This window comes from Protopterus annectens, chromosome 8.part0 (genome assembly GCF_019279795.1).
Source record: "Protopterus annectens isolate FY-2018-M chromosome 8.part0, PAN1.0, whole genome shotgun sequence".
NCBI classification, from domain to species: domain Eukaryota; kingdom Metazoa; phylum Chordata; order Ceratodontiformes; family Protopteridae; genus Protopterus; species Protopterus annectens.
Genome location: NC_056741.1, coordinates 1,771,713,707 through 1,771,729,837, shown reverse-complemented (window position 1 = coordinate 1,771,729,837; position 16,131 = coordinate 1,771,713,707). Strand labels below are relative to the sequence as shown.

At 39.6% G+C, this 16,131-nt stretch overlaps 1 protein-coding gene across 1 annotated transcript in view; it reads right to left on the bottom strand.

Moving 5' to 3' along the window:
• The window catches only part of LOC122808562 (cytochrome P450 2F2-like), a 1,017,871-nt gene that overhangs the window by 62,640 nt on the left and 939,100 nt on the right, over positions 1-16,131 (bottom strand). Inside the window, exon 9 of the mRNA XM_044079518.1 lies at positions 15,500-15,641. Within this exon, the coding sequence (XP_043935453.1) occupies positions 15,500-15,641 (142 nt within the window). The remainder of the gene's footprint in view (positions 1-15,499; positions 15,642-16,131) is intronic.

Below are 16,131 nucleotides of genomic sequence, written 5' to 3'. Positions count from 1 at the left end.
GTCTATAAGATGCATATTTCAACTTTGTTTTATCTCTTTACTTTTGGAATGCTTTCCTGACTGGCTATTTTTTATTTATTTATTTATTTATTTAACATTTGTTGACCGGGAAAGTCCGACTAGGTTCCACAGATCCTGTTTTCAGCGGAGGCCCGGGGAGAAATGCTCCAGAAGCATGTCTTTAGAAAAAGTCTTTAGCTATAAAAGTGGGCTGATGAATGTGATGCTCAGATGAAGACAAAAGTTAGAAGGAGCATCTTGACTTGGAAGGCAGGCATGACAGGCACACAATGGTGAAGATATCAGCAAAGAACATAAGAATAAATAAAGTATGGATGTTAAATGATTTTCAGTGGCTAAAGATAATTTCCTTCCTTATGGACTTGAATGGGGTACAGTAATTAAAGAGGAGTTCACTTATGTTCTGTTAAAAATGTCTGTGGCTAAAAATGCTTTGGAAAGGATGGAGAAAGTGGTGAAAATCAAGGCATAATGTTGAATAAAATACATGTGAAATGCTGAACTCAATGGACCATGGGAAAAGGATGTTGAAACACTGTGGAGTTCAATGTCAAATTACTTAAATAGAATATGTCAGGGAGAGGGGATAAGTGTTGAAGTTGGACATCTAATGGAAAAAATGTAAATGGGCAAGAACTAATTTAAGCCTATCCAAGCTTAACCCAGATTTACTAAATAGTGCTGGTGTGATAACACTCCAAGGAATTTTATAAGTCCTGATATAGGCATGTATGCATTAATGTATAGTTCTCAATATGTACTTCTCAATACTGAATGTATATTGTTTTGTTAGGAGGTAAACCATGTACAAATGTAGGAGATATGGGTGGAAGGGATAACTTTAGTTTCAAATGTAAAACATGGAGCACATAAAAAATTAGGTCAGATTAGGTGGGGTACTTACATGTATTTATTTATTTATTTATTTACAACCATTGTCCAGGACAGTCTGAACAAAAGCATATTTTTCACGGATGCAAGTTAGAAAAACTCCAGTCGAAATATTATGGTCAGGAAGGAACTGAAGCAATGATTTGCTATAATTTATTTATTTATTTATTTATTTATTTATTTACATTTGTTTACCGGGAAATTCCGACTGGACGCAGGTCCTTTTTCAGCGGATGCCTGGGAGAAAAGTTCCACATCATGTACATGATAGAGATACAAAGTTGCAGCAATAGTAAACAACATTACAGGTTGTTGGCTTTAATACAATAACAAGATATTGATTATCAACAGTATATACAGAAAATGTTGCAAGTTAAGATAGTTTCTTGTCATTTATAATATTAGTCACAAAGTTATCAGAAAATATGTTAAAGTAGGTAAAGACAACTAGCTATTTCTGACTGTGGTTAGTCTTGGCAGTAGTATAGTTGGGTTAAGAGTCTATGTGGAAGGGGGGGTAAGGGTGGGGGTGTTAGTCTGGATTAGAACAAGGACAAAGCCAGTGCAAATTTAAATGGAATTTGAGTGCAGGCTTGAAAAGGCTGCTGGAAGGTAGAGTAGTTATAGAGGGTGGAAGAGTGTTCCAAAGTTTAGATATGGTACATGAAAATATGGCTTCTCCTGCTGAGTTTTTGGGTTTGATAACAGTGAGTTGATTTTTGTTGCTTGATCTTAGGGGCCTAGTGGGGTGATACGGTTGGAGAAGGATTTGAAGGGAAGGGATGTTCATGGGGTGGTTAATAAGTTTATGAGCGAGGGTGAGTTGATTAAAGTGAAGGAGTTGTGGGAGTTCTAGCCAGTTTAGTTCTTTAAGGGAGATATAATGATGGCTATGGTAGAAGGTTCCAGTGCTAAATTTAGCAATTTTGTTGTAACAAGCATCCAGCTTGTGTAGGTCTGTCTGTCTAAGGCTGGTAAGTATCGAGAATGCATAGAGTAGGGTGGAGATTAGCTGGGAATTTGCTATGGAAATTCTAGCTGCCTTGGTTAGGAATTGACGGCTTCGATATAATGCACCAAGTTTCTTGTGAACATTTTTTATTGTGAGAGATATACAGGCATCAAATCTAAGTTTGTTGTCTATTTCCACACCAACTTATTTTGTGTGTTCTGATGGAGAGATGATGGTATTGTCTTTGGCAAGAATGTTGAAGTGGGGGGTGTTTTGGGTGGCTTTGGAAGGTTGGAACAGGAAAGGTTTTGTCTTACTTGGGTTGAGTAGGAGCTGAGCATTGGATAGCCAGCTTTCCACAGAAGAGAATGATTCCTGTGTGATTTGTTGTAGTTCTGACAGAGTGGGGGCAGAGCAGATGAGAGTAGAGTCATCTATGTACTGTATAAGAGATGCTTGTGTGGTGACAGTATGTAGGTTGTCAATGAAAAGTGAGAATAGCAGAGGGCCAAGGATAGTCCCTTGGGGAACTCCGAGAGAAACTGGGAGGTGAGGTGATTTGTTTTTGTCCCAGATTACTGATTGCTGTTGTTCATGTAGATAGCTGTGGAACCTGTTGCAGGTTGGTTGTGAGAAGGAGAGGTTGGGGAGAGTAAAGATTAGTAGCTCATGAGATACCATGTCAAAGCCCTTTGAGAGATCTAGAAATATGGCAGTAGAAAAGAGGCCATTGTTTTTCTGATGAAGTATAGTGTTGGTGAAGGAGAGCACAGCGGAGGTAGTTCTGTGACATGGCCTGAAACCATGTTGGGTTTTGGAGAGGAGATTATTAGCTAGGATGTAGTTGGAGACCTGGGTGTTGATACATTATCTTGGAGAGAGGGGAGAGGATAGTAATGGGGCAGTAATTGGACAGGTCAGTGGAGGGGGCGCCTTTGTGGAAGGAAATGATGTGGGATATTTTCCATATCGAGGGAACATAGCCTTCTGTTATGGAACAGTTGATTAAAATTGAAATTGGGAAGGCTAGTGTATCAGATGCAATTTTCAAGTATTCATAGGGGAGGTTGTCAGCTGCTAGTTTGGTGGGTTTAAATTTTGACAATAGTCTTTTTATGTTGGAGGTAGGCACTGAGGTGAAGAAGAAAAGAGGAGTGGGGTAGTTAGGGTTAGGAGTTGTGGAGACTGTTGTAGGGAAGTGTTGTTTGTTTAGAGATGTTATAGTTTCAGTGGTTTGTTGAAGGATTCGGCAATACTGCTGGAGGAGGGGGTAATGGACTGCTGGGGGTATCAACCTTCCCTGGGTGGAGGATATTGTTAATAGTGAACCAAAATTGCTTAGGGTTGTGGTTGGTAGAGTTTAGGGTGGATTTATAGTAGAGGGATTTGTCTAATTTTATATGCTTTTTGGCTTTATTATGCAGTTCAAGGAATGATTGCCTACCTGAGTTATTTTTTGTTAGTCACCAGTGATCCCAGGCCTAATCTCTGGATTTCATTAGGTTCTGGTGGTCTTTTGTACCATGGGGCATGCCTGGATCTGACTTTGGCATTTCTTACAGGAACATGGGTGTTTAGGATGGAGAGGAAGGTACTGTTGAAGAAGTGGACAGCCTCATCTAGGTTGAGGTATTTTAGTGATGACCAGTTAACTTTTTGCAGGGAGGAGATGAAGGAGTTGGGGTTGAAGTTGGATTTGTTCTGTATTTGCCTGTGGATAATGGGCTTCAGACTGTTTGTGTGGTGCTGAATTAGGAAAGTGGGGGAGTGGTCACTAAGACTGTCAGGTCAGCAGCCTGCTAGGTAAGAATGAGGGGCTTTGTTGACTAGGATCCAGTCAAGTTAGGTATGATTGTTAGGGTTTTTGTTGATTTGGGTAGGGGATTGAATGGGTTCATTGAAACCATGGAGAATAAGGTGAATGGTTGGGATACTGTTATTACAGGATAGCCAGCTGATGTTAAAGTCACAGAAAATGATGGTTTCCTGGGGTAGAACTAGAGTAACCCAGCTCTGGAGATTTTCTAGGAGTGTGATATTTTGCCCTGGTGGGAAATAACATCCTATGATATTGATTGTTTTGTTTAGGTTTAGTGTGAGATTGGCATAAAGACTTTTGTCATTGTTGTGGTGAGGGGCAGATGAGTTCAGGAGTTGAATATCGAGGTGGTGTTTAAATATCAATATTACACCACCTCCTTTATTGGACAATCTGTCTATGCGAAGGATGTTGTATTCAGGTGGAAGTATTTCCTCACTTTTGATGTGAGGTTTGAGCCAGGTTTCAGTTAGGAAGAGGATATCTGGGGAATATATGCTTATGCTGGAGTGTAGTTCTTGGATTTTATTGCAGATGCTTCTGATGTTTAGGGACATTATAAGTAGGTCTGTTGTTTTCTTGTTGGCTAGGAGTTGAGTTGTGGGGGGGGGGGGGTTGCTTGGACTAGGGTTTGTGGTTGGGTTGGATTTGGGAGGACCAGGGTTTGGATGGATGTCTCCAGCAAGGGCTAGTTTATAGAGGGTGTTTAGGATATGTGTTATATACATACAAATTGCTTATGGTATCTTAGGGATATTTTATTTTTGAGTGTGTTAGGTGTTTGGTAATGGATTGTGTCTGCATTGGGAGGATGGTTTTGATGGCAGGGGTTGTGTAGTTGTAGTGTAAATGTTTGAGGAAGGGTGTTGAGAGAGTACAGTGAAAGTTGTTGGGGCATGTGACTGTGGAGCCTTTGTAGGATGTAATGTGAGCTAAAACTACGCAGGTTAGGATTGTTATTATATTAGGTAGTAGCATGATTGTGTTGGATGTAGGGAGAGGGGGTGAATAGTGATGTAGCCTAATTGTTGGCAATTAGGGGTGCAGTTAAGGCTAAGAATAAATGTAGATGTACTGTGGGTGGGTGGGATTAGGGGGCAGGGAGGGGAGCGAAGTGAGCATAGCGAACGGAGCGGGCTAGAACCCTTCCAGGCTAAAGATTGCAGAGTAAGTGTCTAAACAGCCAAATTGTTAGGAGTTATTAGAATCTAGTAGGGAAAAATCAATCTATAGACCTGATTTCAGCTGTGTCCTTTCTGGGTAGATACCAAGTTTAAAGCAGACAAAAAGTGGCAGTTTAAGTAGCTTTTTGCCTCTATTTTACAAGTGGGCAATTCTAGTTTATCTACTGGGTTACCTTTTTTTGCCTAGAGCTTTATCTTGGTTTACTGATAACTAAAAAGAAAAAGTTAACTGGGGAATGTATTTACAGCAGATGGGGGTGGGGGTGCAGCTGCCGTCCCTAGCCGTGTGGGTAGAGACAATTATTTCTGCTTTAGACTAGGTACTCTCTACAGTAGCAGGCTAAGAGGGAAACATAGCTAGACACCTACAGTAACCTATCTTCTTTCCAATGCCCTTGAGTCCTTGTGGCTGGTTTCTTGACTGCAGATACGGCCAATGGCCAAGGATTCAGCAAGTGGGGGACTGAGAGAGAACCCATTCACAGGGACAGTAGTCACTAAATGAAAAGATGGAGACAAAAACAATTATTACGTTAAGGTCTCTGAAAGGGGAATGAGAGAGAAGTGCTGTAAAAAGTAACTGAAATAATAAATTATCACCCAGGCAGGAAGAGTATTGGGTTTAAGAGTAGCAGCATGTTACACTATTTACACAGGTACAAAGTGTTTAGTAAAAAAGGCTCAGGCAACTGTTATGCATGTAATGTATAAAGTTTTGTTAATGTTTCAAATTCTGCTTGATTTATGAAGAGACTTAGTGAGTTAAATGATGCAAATGTTTAAATGTTTGAGTTACCGTATATGAGATATTCAGAATATCTGCTGGTAAACCAGTGCAAGGGGAGTAAAGTAGGAGAGAAAGAGACAGAGACAGTCATTAATGAATGAAGACACCATTCAAGGAGTTCTGATGGAGTAAAAGGAGGCCTTTCTTTTAGATGGTATGGTATGTGGATATCTTTTGTTTGACATGTGGAGTTAGGTTATATCCCAGTAAAATATGCAAAATAATATGGAAGGCTGTATTTCAGCCAAGTGAAATGAAACAGAAGAGCTTAAGGGGAATTTGGAGTGAGTAAAAAGGCAATGTAGCAATAAGCAACACCTTGCGGAAGGAGTGGCTAAAGAAAGGACATCCACTTGTAGTACAGGGAAGGGGATGTAGAAAAATATGAAAATATCATTTAACATTGGACAGGCTTACTCAGGGGAAGAATGAACAATTACAGCCTGGGTAAAGAGGAGTAACTAGGTGGTGTTAGTAGCATGGACATTTCTTTAATGAGGGCTAGTGGTGATCGGTACCTGTCTCTGTTAGTGGGGAGTATGGATAGGAATTTAATAACTACCGCAGAGTGCTTTAGACCAAGCTCTAGAAAGGAGAGGGAAGTTTTGTTGATCGCTATATGGAATTTAGGGTGTAGGAAATCTAATTAAAAGGGAGAGGGGTTTCACTGAGGAGCACATTGATGTTATAATGCTTACAGGGGCTGAAGCTAAGGAAGAGGGAGCTGGGGAAACTGGGGTGGATTTAGCAAATGGTTAAGGGTATCATCTCATAGACACAAAGTGCAGGGTTTGATTCTGACCCTGGGTTACTGTCTAAGCTTAAAATGGCCCTTCAAGGCAGTTAGGAAATGAAAAGTGAGGGTATGGGTTGTATGGGTAGGTTGGAGGTTGACAGACAGTAGCAGGGTGGTTTAGGTGAACTATTACAGACAAAATAAAATGATAGCGTGAAAGTGTTAGAAGCATGTTCAAGAAACATGGAAATGTTTATGCAAGAAGGGGATATGCTTACTGTGGGTGGGTGACTAACATGGTGTTAAATTCAAAGAAGGATAAGTTTTTCAGGGCATGTGAATTCTGCAAAAGGCTGTAATAGAGGGTGATGAAGAGATGAATGAAAGCACTGTGGCTAGAAGACATACGAAGGTTGGTATGGACAGATGAGGATGGTTACTTGTTTTCAAGGTAACAACAATAACCAAAGGCAGGCAAGCAGACTGGATAGGAATGTGGTTAGTTTAGAGTCAGTGTAGTAAGTGGAGAAGTGGAGATGATTGAGAGGGAGCTAGCATACCATTGTATAGTTATTATTGCAATGGAATGATGAGTGTTTCAAGGAAAAGGGTTGGCAAAGTGTGGTAGAACAAGCGGTAAAGAATAAACATGATGAAACAGAGTGTGTGGGATATAAGGAGTGGGAGGGTATTGATGGTACATAGAGGGGAACAGCCCCATGGTGCATTAGGATAAACCTCTTACTTTGCTCCATGTTTGATTACTGTCACAGACATTGGGGTTGCTGCAGGGGAAGGATTGCTCACCCATCCTGGGGTGGAGAAAGGTATTTAAAAGGCTCACTGCAATATGCAGCAGGCCAGATCTAGGAATGACACTGCATCAGTATCCTTGATTTTCTCTCTCACCAGGTCTGGCTGAGCTCAGGGAGACTAATGTGGGTCCAGCAGACCTGATGAACAAGACAAGGAGCTAGGGTTAGCTGAGGGTCAGCTGCAAGGGATGGGGAAAAAGGCTAAATAGAAAAGGAGGAGGATGAAGCACAGGGGACATGAGGAAGGAAAGGAGGAGCAGGTTAATGGAGACGTTGGAAAAACAGAGCAGTGGCACGAGCATTTCAGCATAGGGAATATCTTAGCTGATGATATTCAAATGCTGATATCCAAGACTGAGGTGATGATTTGTAGATGAGGGAAGGTGGGTGTAGGCAGGGAAAATTGAGCACAAATTTGCAATAAATAGAATTAAGGATAAAAGAAAGAAGGCTTGGGTAGCAACACTAAGAAATGAGGCTGAGCAGTTTACTTCCAAGAGTGCAGATTAAGGGGTTGGATTTAGTTGTTTTTTTTTTTTTTTTTTTTTACCAGAAACTGCATGCGAAGTGAGATCATAACAGAAATGGTTTTAATGAATGGCAAATGGGAAATCTTTCCATTCCGCACTGTAGAGAGATGCCGGTTCTCCATGGTCAACATTTCAAATGTAGATCATATGGTCTCGGCCATAGGAATGTCGACAATGTGAAATGTTGACCATTCAAAGGGGACCCACATATATAGGAGAAGGGAAATACTTGCATCACACCCCCAGTCATACATAGACCCATTAAACCAGCACCAGCAAAAAACACACATAAATACATGGAAACATACTCGGAGGCTCTAAATAAAAATCTGCAAAACCAACAGAGACCTCCAAAGCAAACATCCAAGCAACCTCCACCCCCCAACATAAACCATGAAACACTTCACAAAACCAGTGTGCCATGCAATCACAGCCCTGAAGGCAAAATAACATACCCGACATACTAGTAATAGGTGACTCTATAGTCAAGCACACTGATGTCCCACTCACTAGGCTGAATAAGGAGAAGGTTACTGTTAACTGCCTGTCAGGTGCCAGGATCCGCCATATAACACAAGCACTCAGGTCACTCCAGAACAAGTACAAATATGACTCTGTCATTGTCCATGTTGGTGAGAATGACCTGAGCCGCACCTCCCTGAACTACATGAAAAGAGACATGGAAGAGCTCTCTGATCAAGTAGCCCAGGCTGGTATGACCCTGACCCTGAGTAGCATCCTGCCCTCACCAAGAATGATACCACGGTATAAAGAAAAAAATGTCGATTTTAACAATTGGCTAAGTTTCTGGTGTCATTCAAAGGGGATCCAGTGTCTGTCTGCCAGGGATGACATGCTCGACAAGCCACGCTGCTTTGCTAGAGACGGCTTGCACCTGTCACCCTTAGGCTTTCAAATACTTGCCAAGGCTCTTGCCACGCCCATAGTGCCTTTTTTAGGCAAGGCTCAAAAGACAAATCCACCACCATAAATAGAGCAAGTAACAAAAACCTGAGGTAATGCTACTCAATGCCACAAGTCTAAACCTCAAAATGTACACACTCGAGGCACTCCTCAGTATGAAGAAAATTGATATATGTGCAGTAACAGAAACCTGGTTTAAGACTCCAGAGAGCACCCCAACATTACCAGGCTACAGCTCATACCATACATTTCGGCCACAGAACCCAAACCAAAATACAAAAGGCAGGGGCATATCCATATTCATCAAGGATGCCCACACCTCCAGGTTAGTGGCATAGCACGATGCTTCAGAGATCATCCACGTGCAACTAACAATGGGCAAATCTGCAATTCAAATTGTAGCTTGCTACAGATCACTTACCATGTCCCAGGACCCCCATTCCAAGTTTCTGGAAACACTGGGAAACATAAAGGTCCTACCAAACACCCTAATATTGGATGATTTCAATTACCCAAACATTAACTGGGAGAACTACTCAAGTACTAACTCCCTTGCCCACCTTTTCCTAGAATTTATAAACTCAAACACCCTGGTTGAACTGGTCAACACTCCCACCAGAGGTGACAACATATTGGAATTGGTCATCACCAACATGGGCGACTGGTGTTCCACACCAGAGGTCAACCCATCACTGGTTAGATCTGACCATAAACAAATCACTTTGGATATCCATATTCTGCACCCACACCTGGACAAGAAAGCCACGGTGAAAAAACTTTCAAAAGCAAACTTCACATTACTTAAGACCAAGGTGGAAAGTTTCAAAGCCCCCATGCTGAAGGATAACACTGTCCAAGCTACAGAATCCTTTACTAATGCATTCTACGGGCAGCTACAAGAATGCATGGATCGTGCCATCCCAAGCAAAACAAAGACTCACTCCTCCAAGAAAAGGAAGCCAGTCTGGTGGACTCCTGCCATAAACAAGCTATACAATACAAGGAGGAAACTAGTACAGAAAAGAGAAAAGTCCCAAGAAGGGAAGACATCCCTGATCAGTATCAGCAAGAAACTACGATCCCTCATAAAATCCTCCAAGGCGAGCTTTGAAAGAAAAATTGCCAAGGACTCCAAAGATAACCACAAGGCATTCTTTAGCTCTGTCAAGAATCTAAGTATCAATGCTCAGATCTGCTCAGAGTTAGTGCAGAATGGAAAAACAAAACACTGAACCAACCAATATTGCCAACATCCTGGCAGACAGGTTCAACGCAAACCTCACCTCCCTCTCACCCCCAAAAGGGCCCATAACCATACCAGAAGAATGTAGAGGCCCTGAAATCACAGATACTCAGCTTAAAACAGCCCTCTCCAAAGCCAAAAACACAGCATAAATGGGACCGGACATGTATCCCAGGCTGCATTCTACATGAGCTCAAAGATGAACTAACCCCTCACCTAAACACACTGTTCAAACTCAGCATCTCCACAGGCTACATACCCATAGAGTAGTACACAGCAATGGTTATTCTGCTCCACAAAGGTGAAGCCACAACAGACCCCGGGAACTATCATCCTATAAGCCTGACTAGCTTGATCTGCAAGGCTATGGCACGCATCATCATGGAACTCATTAACAGAGACATTGGGAACCTACAAACACTGGCCCTACCCAGTTTGGCTTTGTTAAGGGCAGATCATGCCTCCTGAACCTGGTGGACTTCTTTGAGACAGTTACCAAGACTATAGATGAGGGAAAGGTGGTACACACAGCCTACCTAGACCTCCCTAAGGTCTTCAACACCATTCCCCATTCTGGTATTATAGACAAGCTCACCATCTTGAACATAAACCCTTACATTACAAGATGGGTTGCCAACTGGCTCATGGACAGAACCCACAAGGTGAGAGTTGCTGGAGCTAGGTCCATCTCTAAACTGGTTACAAGTGGAGTTCCCCAGAGCTCAGTTTTAGGGCCTCTCCTGTTCGGCATATACTTCTCAGAGGTACAGGCAAGCACAGGAGGACTATGGCTGACCAAGTTCACAGACGACTGCAAACTAGGTGCTATAATTGACTCTCCAGCTGACACAGACATCCTCCAAAAGGGTTTCACTGAGATGGATACCTGGTGTCAAAATCATGGCCTCAAGCTAAATGCCAAAAAGTGCATAGTCATCCTCTTTGGAAAAAACAAAGTACCCACAAACTACCACATAAGTGGTAGTCCGCTAAATATGGAAGACGTAATAAGGGATCTGGGGACCCAAGTCGATAGTAATTTCACCTTTGATAATCACATTGCCAAAGTGGTTAGAAAATCCTTCTACGTGGCCCACCTAATCACAAAAGGGTTCATATCCAGATCAAAAGAGATCATTGTGCCCCTCTACTCATCGCTCATCAGACCCATCTTAGAGTACAACGCCCCATTTGGGATATACCTTACAAGACACCTGCAACAGCTGGAAAGACCACAGAAGTACCTCACCAAGAGGATCAATGGCCTCAAACAGATGCCCTATGCAGCTCGACTGAAGAAACTCCAGTTGTACTCGGTTGCATACCGCCTACTCAGAGGTGATCTCTGCCTGACATACAAGGCCATGTCAAACCCAGAATTGATAGACATGCTCCACCTAAAGAAAACCTTATCCCCTCGAGCCACGTGCTCTAGGGATCTAAACCTCACCACAAAAATAAATAGGACTTGCTGGAGGGATAGATTCCTGTCCCAGAGACTTCCCATGCTTTGGAACAAGATCCCAATCTACATTAGGCAGAGCTCCTCGCTAACACTTTTCAAACAAAACCTTGACGAGTGGATGGGAAACAGAAAGTTTACCTTGGGGATCACTTCAGTGGCTCTGCTGGACAGAGGCATAGGGGACTAATCTAAGGGGGTGGCAAAAGCCAACACATTCTGACTAGGCTTATAAATGTCTTCGGGCAGATAGCCTAGTTACCCACCTATGAACCTATGAACCTATACACACACACACACACATATATACATATATATATATATATATATATATATATATATATATATATATATATATATATATATATCTATATATATACATATGGTTTCACTAATATCGAAATTCAGTATCTCAAGATTGTAAAGCCGAAAACTGGAAAACCTGAAAACTCAATAGGGCGAAATTCAAATTTGTGACTACACACATACACACTCCACACACAAACAAGCACACATACACCTTCTTCCTTACTCTATAAACCAAGAAAACACACACAAATACAACAAAACAAACATACGAGCTGACCTTGCATATAAGCAGGGGGGCAAGCCCCCCTTCACCCCCATGGTGAGGGCTGCACCCCCCACACTCCACTACTTATATATTCTACCTCTGAGGTTGCATTAAAAACACAACCACCACTACACATTCTGCACTCCCCTTGCACAAACACACATCACTTATGTACAAATACCACCACTTGCAACACTTACACACTAATAATCTTACCTACTTTCCCTACTAACCCACACCTGAAAACTCCATACACACTCACACATACTAAAATCCCTACACAAAACCCATAGTAAAACATCACTTACCTGAACCTCCAGCTACATCCACTTTGTGGATTCAGCATTTCCGCATTCGCCATTTCTTCACTCGGTATTCTACACTTTCGTGTAAGTACAGTTTAGACACTTCAGTCTCCAGCTACTGAAGTTTGATATATTCAGTAGTTCAAGAATCTGAATTGAAACTATACATATATATATATATATATATATATATATATATATATATATATATAGATATATAAACATATGTATATATAGATATATAAACATATGTATATATATATATATATATATATATATATATATATACATAAACACACACACACATATATATATATATATATATATATATATATATATATATATATATATATATATATATATATATATATATGTATATATATATATATATATATATATATATATACACATATGGTTGACATTTCAGAATGTCGACATTCGAAATATTGACCATAGAATAAAAAATAAAAAACACAAAAAAAAAACTTACCTTCATGCTGCTAGCAGGGGGGCTACATCCCCTGTACACCCCATGGAGGGCTCTGCCCCCCACACCTCCCGGAACATAAATATACCCACTCCAAGATCGCACTACAGTGTGGAAGATGGAAATCTTTCCATTCTGCACAATATGGAGATGCCAGTTCTGCATGGTGACATTTTGAACGTCGATCATATGGTCTCGCCATATGAATGTCGACATTCTGAAATGTCGACTATGTGAAGAGAACCTGTATATATATATATATATATATATATATATATGTGTGTGTGTGTGTGTGTGTGTATGTATGTGTGTGTGTGTGTGTGTGTGTGTGTGTGTGTGTGTGTGTGTGTGTGTGTGTGTGTGTGTGTTTGTGTGTGTGTGTCTGTGTGTGTGTGTGTATATCTATGTCAGATGACTGAGTTTTCAGAAACTCGAAATTCATATGGTCAAGACCATGTAATCGAGTTTCTGAAACTCGGAAACCCACCCCACAAAAATCTACCTTTGTTATGTTTTTGCAGCCCCTACAAATTATGTATAATAACTCCGAGGTTACACTACAGTAAAAGGATAAATTTCCTGATCTGTACTGTACCGCAATCTCCTTACAAAAGTTTTTGGGTTTTCAAAAACTCGATCATATGGTCTGAACCATATGAATTTCGAGTTTCTGAAAACTTGATCAGCTGATAGGGACACATATACATATATATAATTTTATTTTATTATATCACATAGAATTCAGTTTTGACACCAATCTTTTTTGTTAAAGTACAATCAGTAGAAAAAGTCATGCACTGAAAAGCACCTTGGTACTTTACCCTCTGCCTCCTTAATTAATTTTATTAACTTCTAGTTGAAACAAACATGGAAAAAAGAGAAAAGATCACTCAGTGAATCATCACTGAAGTATAAGTAAGAACCATATGAACAGTGATTTTAAACTGTTAGCATTAATTACCATCATGATAACCAGCCATATATTTCTACATTTTTCTACTTATCTGTTACGCAAATATGTCTAACTAAATCACATTCTGTGAATGAGATTTCATTCACATGAGGGTTTGACTAAATCTTTTCAATCACTGACTTTCAGTGTTTTGAGATTCAACAAAATGTCATTCCAGCAAACACATACATTCCATTTTTATTTACTTATATATATTTTCTTGACTCATAAATCTTCACAGTACATTACCTCATAATGAAATATATAATGGATCTTTGTTGCTGACTTACAACTCTTACTCGATTACAGGACTTAATCTTATATTTCAACACTGCTGAGGAGTCAAACAAGACAAGGTTATAAAAACATATTGATGTTGTCACTTTTTTGTATAATAAGATTTCAACTTGTATTCTTGGTATAATCCTTTCCCTGATGTAGGCATTTTATTATTTCTTCATTCCTGCTCTGTCACAGTCCTTCATCTTTTCATTATATTTCATGGCAGAAATCGTCAAACTTGAGTCTGCTGTATGTAAAAGATGAACAAATGAACTGCACATCAGCTGTAGAGATGGACTGCAGTAAATGTGTACTTTGCATTAACAAGCCTGTCTTATGTCTAGTTGTCACACACTATGTATTATGTATTGATCTACAATCTGGGCTACTGAATTAATAATTACTGAACAACACCATCCTTGTTTACTCATGTATTTCCATGCTTTGGGCTGGGTAATGGTTTTGAAAAGATCCATTTGAATCAGTCAGCTTACTCACTTTCTAACTAACCAACTAACTAATTTACTAACTAATTTACTAGGCCCATATGGATTAGAAAGCTTATTCATTTTCTAACTAACTATATACCTAGGCCCATTTGGATCAGTCAGTTTACCCATTAATACTTACTAGCCTTATCACCCCCTACAAAAATCTTACAACCCTCCGCTCAGTAAATACATTTCTTGTATTCATGCACAAATCCAGCAATAAGGCTGGGGATTCACTGTTGTCCAACACTGTGGGGAAAAACCTGGAACCTACTTCCCACTGAACTCTCATCCCTTTCTTCAACATTACTTTTCAAAAAGAAACTTAAAGTATACTTTAGAACTCAATGGCTATACCCCTATACCAACCCAGACTAACAATCCCCTCCTTGCTATGTGCACTGTATACTTACTTCACTATTGCTGCATTAAGTCTAACTGTTACATAAACCACAGAGAGTATGATCTGTTAAGCTATACTAAATTTTGTATGAACTTAGTCTTTTTAAGGAACCACTATAGAGTATGAACTTGTATACCAACTTTATGAACATGTCTCTTCCTTATAAATAATTTATTTTTATTTAACTATGTTAAGTAGCAAATATTACTAAGTCACCATGTAAACAATTGCATTCTAGTCTTAAATTTGTACTGTACTTGAAGTTGCTATTATCTGTATAGTGGAGCTTATCTCCCCGGGTCTCTGTTGAAAATGGACATATATCCAGTTGAGCTAGCCTGGTCAACAAATGTAAAATAAATAAAATAAAATAATTTTCTAACTAAATAACTAGGGAAATTTGGATCAGTCATCTAAATCATTACCTGACTTATTAACCAAATAACTAACTAAGATGGAGCTAGATATCAATACTGTAATATAAATTAAGTAAAGCTATTTAGTCATTACAAATTATTCCAGTTTAGGGGACTTTCTGTTAGAACTGAAAATCATTTTATGTTATTTAATTCTGGAGTCGTTGATAAAGAAGTAGCACAAAAATGTCAGGAGGAAACTATGAAGTAAACAGTTTAACTTACCTGCACCAAATGGTATAAAGGCCTCAGGTTTTAAAAATTCGCCCTTGTCATTCAAAAAGTTAGAAGGATTAAACTCATGAGGATGTTTCCACTGGGATTCATCATGCAAGGCAGATTCAATGTTAACCATTACCCTTGTATCCTATTAATATGAAGAAATTGTAAACTATCAGTTTGGTGCTTCTGTACTTCAAGAAAAAAAAAATATGACCCAGCAAATCCTTGTCAATAGCACAATAATTATAATTTGTTTTAATATGAAGTGTATTATAATGATTATTCTGTATAGCACAAAAGTAATAAAGCAACAGAGACATTGTTCAGACCTCCTAATGCCCAGTTATATACACTGCCACCTTTGAAAGCACATTTGTATTCATAATGCAAAATGCATTACACTGCACAGTAAAGAAATAAATATTATGCACAATACTTCTTCTTTATAACAGAGAGTGTATTCTGTCTTACTGCTGCTTTTGACAGAAGTGATTGGTTGAAAATGAAACTGGAATAGAATGTTTTTGAGACTAAATCCATTTCTGGAGAAATTAAGCCCTAACATATTTGTAACTAAACTATAGGTACTTCATTTCTTATTGAAAATGTGACAGTTTATGGCTCAGATTTTATAG